We start from the raw sequence: 12,025 nt of genomic DNA, 5'->3' as shown, positions 1-12,025 counted from the left end.
TTACATCAGCAATGTAACAGTTACATTTGGGATTAGAACACTTCTGCAACCTCGGATATTTTTCCCTTTTGCGATGCTCTGGTTTTGTGTCTTCCATCACAACTTTATCGTTTACCTATGAATCTTATACCCATGTCTTCCATTGTGCTATGTCTCTAAATCCGAAGGAGAAAACAGTTGCCACCAGGGACCATGGCTAAAAAAGGTCAGCTTTTAATTATGTGAACACTCACTCTGACCCTGTCCTTTCCCACAGACCATGAGTCCCCTAGAAGTTACTCATCCACTATGACTGACCTGGGGAGAAGTGCACCGAGGGAAAGAAGAGGAACTCCAGAAAAAGAGGTAGTTTGTTCAATAGCACTGGAGTCTTTTTCTGCAACGTATTTGATAAAGCACTTGCCAGCCAGAGTTTTTTCCAAAACCAGTAAAGAGCCCAGATCAAGAACATAAAAATGACGAGAGAGAAACTAGAAACACCTTCCCTGGAGGTTGAGCAAAGGACTCAAGGCAGCACGCACCCCGACCCTAGCTGTAGATGTCCCCCAACCGCTGTCCGGTTCCGGCAGCGAGGCCCCGCCGAGTCTTGACCTGACACCCGTGAATTAACAACCATGCTCTGTGAGAGTGTTGAGCTGGGCTGCCCCATGGAGGAAGGAGATTTCCCAGTACAAATTTCGCCCCTGATGTAGAGGAGAGCTCTAGGTCATCTGTGTCGCAAATCAATACAAATTCGACCTAATTTTTGCTGGCCTGCTTTTGCTGGAAAATCACTTGGAAAATCACTGCTCCTAGGAACCAGGTACCAGCTAGCTTTGTGCATGGTCCCGAGCCAGGGCTAGAGCTCAGGTTCACGCCGTCTTGGAGCCGTGAAGGTTTGACGGCAACTGAAGCTGGCCTGGGACTGGCAGCCGCTCCAGGAGAATCCCTACAGGTGTCTCCTGCAGCCCAGTACCTGTGGGACCCCCAAAGAAGTCAGGAATGTCCCAGGTTGCCTAACGTTCATGGAATCCCAAGGAAAGAGAGTGGGGTGAGGAGATAACTGAGAAGTAGAAAAGGCAGAGCTGAATCAGCTAGCTAGGGCGTGCAGGGTGATTGAAGGTGAGTGTGTGTCACATCTTATCACGACTAGAAGATGAACGGCCGATTTACCGTGTCAATAAAGAATTCCTGAACCCTCCAGGGAATGCAAGATGACCAAGCCTATACTTAGGGCCACACACTCGCTTCCCAATGAGAATTGGGCTAATATTTCTTTGCTACTATGTTAATAAGTGTTAGTAAAAGGGACAATGGCTTCCTTCGTGACTTTTTCCAGTCTTTTTATTATGATTCCAAAGGAGTTGTGTTAACACATAAGACACAGGGCAACTGACCCAGGAAAAGCCAGAATTATACCTGGGACAGATCCCTCTGGAATTGTACTGCAGTGTTCATCTACCTTAGTTTCTTTTTTTTAATTTTTTTAATGTTTATTTATTTTTGAGAGAGAGAGACAGAGACAGAGACAGAGACAGAGACAGAGCACAAGCCAGGTAGGGGAAGAGAGAGACGGAGTCACAGAATCCAAAGCAGGCTCCAGGCTCCGAGCTGTCAGCACAGAGCCCAATGGGGGGCTCGAACTCACAAGCTGTAAGATCATGACCTGAGCTGAAGTCGGCTGCTTAACCGACTGAGCCACCCAGGTGCCTCCATCTACCTTAGTTTCTAAGAGGAAATATGATATTCAGTAATTACGGTGAGCAAGCCATCTATTACACTCCTGTTATAGCTTAAATACCTAAGTGAAGAACTAATTGGTTGACTTATGAATTGCATAGAGGGTTTACATTATATATGTTTACTCACTCCTTGTGCTTTCATTTCCCTTTAATTCACATGAAATTGCTTTCTTGTAAAAAAAAAAAAAAACTCCAGGGGCGCCTGGGTGGTGCAGTCGGTTAAGCGTCCGACTTCAGCCAGGTCACGATCTTGTGGTCCGTGAGTTCGAGCCTCGTGTCAGGCTCTGGGCTGATGGCTCAGAGCCTGGAGCCTGTTTCCGATTCTGTGTCTCCCTCTCTCTCTGCCCCTCCCCTGTTCATGCTCTGTCTCTCTCTGTCCCAAAAATAAATAAACGTTGAAAAAAAAATTTTTTTTAAATAAAAAAAAATAAAACTCCAAATTTTAAGTTAGCACTAACTGTTTACTTTCCCTTTCAGAAATTGCCTGCAAAAGCTGTTTACGATTTTAAAGCTCAGACGTCTAAGTAAGTAAGATATTCATTATGTGACTTAGGTTGGCTTTAAATACTTTGGTAATACTTTAAGAGGTAAATATTCTAATGGGGTGTATTACAATAAGGTCTAAGTCCCAATTCAGCGAATTCAGCAATCAGCTGTAACTAATGGTTCCTTCACAATTAATTGGGATAGGGCTAATTCTATTTTCATTTGTAATTTTCTTGAGAAACATTGGGTTTTAAGTGACACTGAACATGCTACTGCACCATGAGTTCAAAAGGACAGGGCAAATAAAACGGAATTAAGAATCTTGGTTTCGGGGCGCCTGGGTGGCTCAGTCGGTTAAGCGTCCGGCTTCGCCTCAGGTCATGATCTCGCAGTCTGTGAGTTCAAGCCCCACGTCGGGCTCTGTGCTGACAGCTCAGAGCCTGGAGCCTGCTTCAGATTCTGTGTCCCCCTCTCTCTCTCTGCCCCTCCCCCACTCATGCTCTGTCTCTCTGTCTCAGAAATAAACGTTAAAAAAATTTTTTTTAAAAAAAGAATCTTGTTTTCTAGAAGTTTTGTGTCAAGAATAACATAAAAATACAGTGTTGGGGAATAATTGACACTCACTGGGAGAATTTGATAACACTTATTTATCCAACTATATCCAGGATAGTTTGTGGGATTGAAGGGTAGAACCGTGTACAAAGATTCTTCGAGTAATATCTCCATGTCTTAACACTCAAAACTTGGAGATCCTGAGCAAAATTGTCTCCCGTGGTCCTTTTTTTCTTTTTTCTTTTTCTTTTTCTTTATTTTTTGAGAGAGAGGTGGGGGGGGGGGAGAGAAGAGAAAGAGAGAGAGATAGAGAGACAGAGAGAGAGAGAGAAAATCCCAAGCAGTCCCCACACTCAGTGCAGAGCCCTAAGTAGGGCTGGACCCCACAGGAGATCATGACCTGAGCTGAAATCAAGATTTGTACACTTAACAGACTGAGCCACCCAGGTACCCTTCCTCCTGCACTCTTTTGATGTTAGTGTTTTCATACTCCTTTGTTGCAGTATTTTTTTTAACCTTTGTCCTTAGGAACTTGTTCATCAGATGGGCATGTGGTTAAGAAAGGCTAGGGAGGGAGGCAGTCTCCCAGAAGTGTCATGGCCCATGTGTACAGACCTTTTTTAAGAAACTTTGGTCTCCATTAGAATTGAAGATATTGAAATCATTGTACATTGGCATTAAATTATCCTTTGTTGTTTAGACGGAACATATATAATATATATATAATACATAATAACAAAATACTTTATTCATTAAAATGCATATTATATTAATAGTTCTAGAAACTGTCTCTGACATGAGACATGTAAAAAGATAAAATCACTCAGATTTTCGTAATGCTGCTGAGATGGAGAATGAACTAAATAGGAAAATGCTATTTAGAAATTAAGATGTTGGGGCACCTGGGTGGCTGAGTCAGTTAAGCATCTGACTCTTGGTTTCGATTCAGGTCATGATGCCACAGTTGTGAGTTTGAGCCCTGCATCAGGCTCTGTGCCTCTCTCTCTCTCTCTCTCTCTCTCTCTCTCTCGCTGTCTCAAAATAAATAACTAAATAAACAAACATTTTTAAAAATTAAAAAACAGAATTTAAGATGTCAAACGTGGCTTAAATCGGGTATTTAAAAAAATCCTGACGAAAGCTTACATCTTTTTTTCTTTTTTTGATGAGGTAAGTAACACCTGCTTCGTGTCTACCCCCTTCTCGCCCTTATTACTGCTCTGTGGATGTGGTGCGACAATGTGTCTGATGCATGCCGATTTTATAAGCGAACGGTACAGAACATGTAAATGTCATTTCTTCTTTGTGACAAGCCATCAAAAGCTTTTTTAAATGTATGAACCCCTGAGGAATGACAGGGCATATGACACGGGAAAGGTATCCACCCAGGGCCCACCGCTTTTTGAGAAGGTTCAATAAAAAACAAGCCGTGAGAGAAAGGTGAGGTGTAGTGCAGAGGCGAGTGTTGGGATGTTGATTGTGTGGCTGGATTTTGTTTGCTCCAGTTGCCAAGCCTGATGCCATCCTCCAAGGCCACGTCCTCCTGGTGAAAGCTCCGAGTCAGCAAGGGCTCCAGGCTTGCAAATGGCACAGCCCTCCTGCAGGGTTATCTGCACACACACACACCCCCTCTACCTTTCACCAAATCTTCCTAAACCAACAGGATCTAATTGTGTAAGCCTTCAGGGAAGTCGATTCAGCAATCACCCATGGAAGTCATCCCATAATGTTAGTAAAAACCAAAAACAAAAAATGTTTCCCACATACCATAAATACATTTATCTGACTGCCGTTCAATCATATTCCTCTCGTTCTGTTTTTAGGAGATGTAAAGAGCACTCCCCAGTGTAGTTAACCTATTTGACACAAAAATCGAGGTTCTGGGCGACTCACACAGCTTTAAAAGGCTCACACACCCAGAAGCACTGACTGTTAACAAAGGCCCAGCCACATTTTTACGTGCTTTTAATTAATAGCTAGATGTGGGTGCTTTTTTGTGCCTAACATCTTATAAACAAGAGACAGACATATCTGCTTTAAATAAACATCTGTCTTAAAAGCTACCTGTCTTTACCTGATGCAGAAAGTTTAATTTTTTAATAACACAGCTAACGATACAGCTCAGTAACTCAACAGACATAATGTCTCAATTGTTAAATAGGAAAAAGACATAAAACGTCATTTCCAGAGGTGGTCAACGGCCACCATTCTAAAAGGGTTTGGGAGGGAGAAAGCAAGCTTACTATTATGGGACTCAGAAATTCTGGGTCTGAGATGAGAGGGACACAGTTTTGAAAACTGTTAAGTGAGATTTCTGTCCTTTATGTAGAAGGCTTAAAACGTTTAAATACAAGCCTTTAAAAATAGAAAAGATTTCTTTTCATATTTGAAAGAAAAAGTTTTCTCTAATTAACTTGTTTTTTAAAAAAAGCTAAGCTTCCTAGTCTCATTTCCAGAAACAAAACACACCTGGTACTCAGAAAGCTATTGGATTGCAAACATTAAATATTTTGTTTTTTGTTTTCTACATCAGGCATTTGCATAAAAGAAGGGAGTGCTGTATTTGAATGTAAGACTCCTTGAATCTCCTCTGTCTTTAGGGTTACTGAAAATTTAACACACTTTCAATGTGAAGATTTTAACACTTCGAACTGTGCAATAATTCTTTAATTAGCAACAGTTTTTTATTTTTTTTATTTGAGAGAGAGAGTGCACACAAATGGGAGGGGGTTCGGGGTGGGCAGTGCAGAGAGAGAGGAGAGAATCTTAAACAGGCTCTGTGCTCAGAATGGAGCCCAACTCGGAGCTGGATCCCCCGACCCTGGGATCATGACCTGAACTGAAATCAAGAGCCAGACGCTTAACTGACTGAGCCACCCAGGCGCCCCTAATATGTAACAGTTTTTCAATTAATTCTTTTAATCAATGAGAAATACGCTACATCTGATATCCAGCTCTCTTCATGATCCATTCTGCACATATAAACGATCCAACTCAAGATTCTGAACTAAACATTGCAGAAGATTCCAGAATGGGGAGGCAGATGAGTAGGAAAGTAGGGCTCTTGGGAAAAGATATGAAATGAGTGTCCTCCGACAAAACGTAATTACGAGGGCAAAACAGCAAACAGTTACCTGGATAATGAAGCCGTCAAAAACAGACGCAGTGAGGATGAGAAGGTAGGCATGAATTAGCTAAAATAAGTAATGTTTTTATAGCTTAAAACTACATACCCACATCTACCTACTTAGGAAATAAGCAGGCATATAGGTTTCTTCTTAGAAATAACCAAAATGGAAAAGCATAGATGGTGTCCTGAAAATACTTTTACTTTTTAAAAACAAAAGCTATAAAGAAGGCGGCAAGCAACCCATGCATGTCTTTACACTTAAAACATGTTTATGTCTGCGCTCCATTGAAGAATAAAATCTTTTTCTTTTTTTTTTTAATTTTTTTTTAAGTTTGTTTATTTTTGAGACAGAGAGAGACAGGGCATGAACGGGGGAGGGTCAGAGAGAGAGGGAGACACAGAATCGGAAGCAGGCTCCGGGCTCCGAGCCATCAGCCCAGAGCCCGACGCGGGGCTTGAACCCACGGACCGCGAGATCGTGACCTGAGCCAAAGTCGGACGCTTAACCGACTGAGCCACCCAGGCGCCCCTAAAATCTTTTTCTTTACACCAAATAAATTCCTTATCAAGATATGCCAGTTAAATAAATGCCCGACAACCAGCTTCCAAGACCTGTAAATAAAAATTTTTCTGATGATGGCACTTCGGTGCTAAAGCTACTTATTCTCCTTATTGTAAGCTTTAGCACATCCAAAGGGGCCAGAAAGAAAGAGAAGTGAAGGTTCTGACTATGTCACTAGCTTCAGAACTAACAAGATCAGTGCAGAGCGAATCTATCATTACGCCAAGCCTAACAACTCCTCCACAGTAAACTAATGATCACACAGCAATAGTCCATCCTTGCCTTTCAATTTCATGTCAGTTTGCCTGTGCCTTGTATCAAACACGAGGTTTCTATTTGTTCGTTGTTTGAAATCACTTTTAAAGTTATAAGTGAATTCTAAGGGTTTGCAACGAAGATCCTGATGTAACTGGGCTTGACAGATTATTCCATACTGAAAGTACGTTTCTCAGCCAAATACAGATCAAGTGAGAGTGTTTATCTTAAGAGTAATGGCTACACATCAGGGGCGGGGAGGGGGAAACCCAACCCTGAAACGTGTCTCTTCCAGGGAGCTGTCATTTAAGAAAGGAGATACTGTCTACATCCTCAGGAAAATTGATCAAAATTGGTATGAGGGAGAGCACCACGGGAGAGTGGGCATTTTTCCCATCTCCTACGTGGAGGTAAGTCCTACCCCTTCCCTCTCCCATGGCTGCTGTTTCCAAAGTCGCCACAGATAAAGAATAGATAACTTTTTTTCCCTCATAGAAACTCATGCCTCCTGAGAAGGCACAGCCTGCAAGACCGCCTCCCCCAGCCCAGCCTGGAGAAATCGGAGAAGCTGTAGCCAAATATAATTTCAATGCTGACACAAACGTGGAGCTGTCGCTGAGAAAGGTACCCTGGCCGTTGTCGTCAACAGTGCTTTTGAAAGGCCGTGTATTTCCAAAACTAAAATAGGTTATCTATTTCCTTGGACGTTTTTGTGTTTCTCCCATGTGCTACAAAGGACTCTATGAGGCCACCCTGAGGCGCTGTTACCTACCGCTCCGTGTCCTTCCAGAAGAGGTCCCCTGGGGGATGCACAGCTTCTCAGAGAGACTTTCCCTCCAGGCTTAGCATGGCAGGTTCCACGTCTCCTCCAAGGGGCGCCTCAGGCTGAACAGCCAGGAGCTCTACACGTGGAAACATCAAAAGGAAAAGCACTTTCATACACTTCAAAATATTGTTTGTCCTGCTGCCTTATTATTCAAATTTAAAAAAATGGGTGTTTCAACATTTACTTTTATCTTGGAATCCAGGAACAGTCCTAACGTAATGAAGGTACTTCTCCCTACAGAGCCTTTTTGAGGAGACATTTTTGTGCAGGGCTGTTCCCCTGATCAGCCTTCTCTAGGCCTCATGACTGACCCAAATTTCACTAGCAACCGATCCAATTCTAGTATCTTAATAATATCAGGAAGAACTCTTTTTCTCATTTTTTAATGTTTAGTTATTTATTTTGAGAGAGAGAGAGAAAGAGAGGGCATGGGGGGAAGGGGTAAAGAGTGAGGGAGAGAGAATCCCAAGCAGGCTCCGTGTTGACAGAGCCCTATGTGGGGCTCGAACTCAGGAACCGTGAGATCATGACCTGAGCCGAAACCAATCACTGGATGTTTAACTGACTGAGCCACCCAGGTGCCCCCAGAAAGAACTCTTTTTAATTTGTTTCTGCGCAGAAAGATCAAACGAACTATCTTCATGGTTTGCTAAACCATCACATTCGTTTGTTTGAGGTGACCACGTGTCTGCACAGAGCACAGGCTAGAGAGTCACAGGCAGGGTGGTTCTAGAACTTCTTCGCCTACTGGCGAATCCCTTAGCCAGGGGCAAGGAAGGGAAACGACACAGTTCTTGTACCGGCAGAACCTCATCCCATTCTCCCTTCTCGGCCCTGGTTCTGCATCATCAACCCATTCTCCTCGTCTACCCTCCCAGCGGCAACACAACATTCCATGAACCATCCCGGCTGATGTTTCATACTATAAAGAGCAGCTTCTGCCAATGCAATTTATAGCTCCAGCGACAGCCTGGCAACAGCAGTGTGCTGCCCAGAAAATCAGTGCAATTTTAACATTAGGGAGATTTACTTCTCCTCAGTTATGTTCTGTGCAGACGCCACGAACCAATCAGAATGGATAGTGAGTGGTGTTACACGATCTTGATCCAGACCAGGTGGGTGTCGGCCCTGGGCACAGCTGTGGATTATCTAGGGTACGTCCTTTGCCCCATCCTGCCAGCCTTACCCTTTGCTCCTGCTTACCACACGTAGATCAAGAAAGCAAAACGGTATGCCATTCAACTTCCTCCCTTCCGGAGCTTGACTTCCGTAATCCATTTCAGATACGCAATCACAGCGAGCTGAGTTGCACTGTTTTGAAGCTCTTCCTGCAGAAGGTCATTTCCCCGAATCCTGTCAATGATAGGATAACGCTACTGTCATTGAGGTTTTCCCTGTTAAACTATTCTGCTTTTTAAAGTAACTGATACAAGTCATTTCACATGGTACCGGTGTGAACATGTGTAAGCCCATTCACACAAACCAAGCATCCTTAGGGGAGATTCTAACGTCATCGATGAATGATTACGTATCGTACATGTTGATAATCTGTAATTTGGGAATGAGCTCAGAGCCTTCATTTTCATCCCCCCTGACAAAAACAAACAACAAACAACAATCATAACAGCTGGAGGTATCAAACTTTCCCAGATGGAAAGCTATTGCTTATTAGAAACCATTGACAATTGACAGTTTTTATGTTACCACTTCTGTATTTATAATGCATTTTCCTAATATTCATTGCAGGGAGATAGAGTTATTCTTCTTAAAAGAGTTGATCAAAACTGGTATGAAGGTAAAATTCCAGGAACCAGCAGACAAGGCATCTTCCCTGTTTCCTATGTAGAAGTTGTCAAGAAGAATACAACCAAAGGTGCTGAGGACTACCCTGACCCTCCAATACCCCACAGCTATTCTAGTGATAGAATCCACAGCTTAAGTTCAAATAAGGTAAGAAGACATCCTAGCATATTAGTGTCATGTTTGGGAGCTTGATGCAAGGTCATCGACATGGGATGTTAGGCATAGACTAAAACATCATACCTATTGCAAAGCGACAAAATGTACATGTTATGTTTCTGAGTGTGCGTGCCATGTCAAGTCAATATTAATTGAATCTTTCTGAGGGGTGCTAGCACAAAGGTTTCATGCTTGATTTTGATAACTTTATTTTCAAAGTAAAATACTGAAAGAGAAAACATTAGCATCATAAAATCCTATATGATATAGGTCTGTACGTATGTATGCAATTATAGCTGCTTTTTGAAACTCAATTTTTTTCTGCAGCTTGATTTTATTTTTAGATATGCACGTTTTACATGGATTCTATGCAGGTGTAAGTAGTATATATGAGTATAGGATGTATTGATAGGTAGATAGATAGATCCCAAAATGGTTTATTTCAACAACACATGGTAGTTGAGTTGACAAAATTCTATGAAAGTCTTGGGGTATTTTGATACAGAAAGAGAGAAAGTAAAAATCTTTAATTAAGGTCTGTAAGTCAGTTTGTTTATTAGTTTGAATGAAAATGTCATTGGTTCTTAGGAGTCCTCAAGTTTGTTTTATTAGGTTTAGGATGATTTCCACTGTCTCACTAGAGCCAGTAGCTAAAGATAATTACCTTTCTCAACGTGTAGTTTAAAAGGGACTTTGCTTCCTGAACTGGTTGATTAGAAAAGGCTATTCCAAAAAAAAAAAAAAAAAGAAAAGAAAAAGAAAAAGAAAAGGCTACTCTACTCTCTTTACTCACAGTGTGAGGTGGTTCTTAATTTTCTATTGAATTATATATAATATGTTGTGTTCTTCTCATGGATGGTATTTAGGGATTTCTGTCTCCTTTTCATTGACTTTCAAGTGTAAAACTTTAAATTACCAAGGAATTATTTCCAAAATATTGTAAGTACTTCCCAACATTTTAAACATTTTGTTTCCCATAACTTACTGAAAATTTTAACTGAGACCAAGGCTGGGACATGGAAAACTAAACCATTTGGCCCTAGCATGATAACATCAACATCACAGACATGAAATCATTTCATGTCCCAAAGCAAGACAGCATCCCCAGTGACCTAAACTACTCCTTGAAAATGAGTCTACAAGGATTTTACATATGTAAATGAGCTAAGAATCTACTATCCGAAGAGAAGCATTTTCTTTTAAAAGGGCATTTTATTTATTCTACTCTTTGAAGACTGGGTTTCCGTTGCAGGGTAATTGCTGTAAATCCCTTATCACTGAATAATAGAACAGTTTGGCAACACTGGGTAACAGAACGGTAATCAGATTGTGTCTGGTTGATAAAAAAGTTTTCCAGAATCTTCTTTAGTAGGTTGACTTCACTACCAGAGCTTAGCGTTAGAGAGCAACATCCTTCCTTCAATAGTTCCTACTGATAAAAAGACAGTATCAGAACCTTCAGCCATATGTTTGTCTTATTTACCATTCAGTCATCTTAAAAAACTACCAGATGAATTTCAAAGCAACTGTACCTTCAAACAAAATATTATAAGAAAGAATAGGCATTTATCTAGAAAGCCTTATTTAATATTTAAGAAATTCTTCCATAAGGTCTTAATTAATATTGGCAATGTAATACTGTAGATCACAGTGTTTTAATCCTTGTTGTGGATATGATTTAAATGTATTTTCAGTTACCTAAACTTTTTCTTAGAATACCAGATTTTACGTTTTATAAATAGAGAAATTTCACTAAAAACTAATTAGTGTTTTATTCTCACTGCTGGGAAGAAAATATGTTGAAAAGCTTATGTCCATAATTTGAAAAAAAAAAATGCTTAATGATTTCGACCCATCTGGTAATCTATGATATCATTGACTTAATAAGGGAAACTTCTCACTAGTGTTGAACTGGATCATTTTCAGAAAAAGAACTATAATATACTTCTAAGCCATGACATCCAAAATACACGAAATGTTATGCATCCTATTTTCTAACTGGTATTTGCAAATAGAGGAAAGAACTCATTGACTCATGCATCACTCTGACACATTCAAATCACATTTCCTGACACACTATCTTTATTTTAGGGGAGATCCAAATGGAAGTTGATACCATTTCTGATATTTCTGCTTTTAGTGTAGTTGAATCCAATTCGAATGCTTTAGGGAGGAAAGGTAATTATGTGATTTTTGTATTATAGGTATATTTATGTTATGTAGGTATCTCAGATACGTAATTTGGCTTTTTGTGGAAGCAAGTCCATTGTAAAGCTAAGCACTTGGAACCTGTTAACATGTATACTGGCAACCGTCGTGGTAACAGCACCGGAGTAGTGGCAGTAATAGTGACAGCGGTAGTCATGACAACAGTGGGATTGAAAGATCTTTCTTCCTTGTCTACATAGTATTCCTGACCATGAGAGAAAATGAAAGCGAAAAGTAATCATCTAGAATTCTTTTTTTTTTTTTTTTTTTTAAATTTTTTTTTCAACGTTTATTTATTTTTGGGACAGAGAGAGACAGAGCATGAA

The 12,025-nt window shown here is 40.8% G+C and overlaps 1 protein-coding gene across 50 annotated transcripts in view; it reads left to right on the top strand.

The window, feature by feature from the left end:
• SORBS2 (sorbin and SH3 domain containing 2) overlaps window positions 1-12,025 on the top strand; it is a 355,465-nt gene that overhangs the window by 321,684 nt on the left and 21,756 nt on the right. For all 50 annotated transcript variants that reach the window (XM_043559221.1, XM_043559040.1, XM_043558993.1 and 47 more), the window contains 5 exons: window positions 257-345; window positions 2,199-2,245; window positions 7,002-7,116; window positions 7,202-7,330; window positions 9,279-9,482. In XM_043559221.1, coding sequence (XP_043415156.1) covers window positions 257-345; window positions 2,199-2,245; window positions 7,002-7,116; window positions 7,202-7,330; window positions 9,279-9,482 — 584 coding nt within the window. The remainder of the gene's footprint in view (window positions 1-256; window positions 346-2,198; window positions 2,246-7,001; window positions 7,117-7,201; window positions 7,331-9,278; window positions 9,483-12,025) is intronic.

The sequence above is a fragment of the Prionailurus bengalensis genome, chromosome B1 (genome assembly GCF_016509475.1).
Source record: "Prionailurus bengalensis isolate Pbe53 chromosome B1, Fcat_Pben_1.1_paternal_pri, whole genome shotgun sequence".
NCBI lineage: Eukaryota > Metazoa > Chordata > Mammalia > Carnivora > Felidae > Prionailurus > Prionailurus bengalensis.
This window is presented reverse-complemented; position numbering and strand designations above follow the sequence as displayed.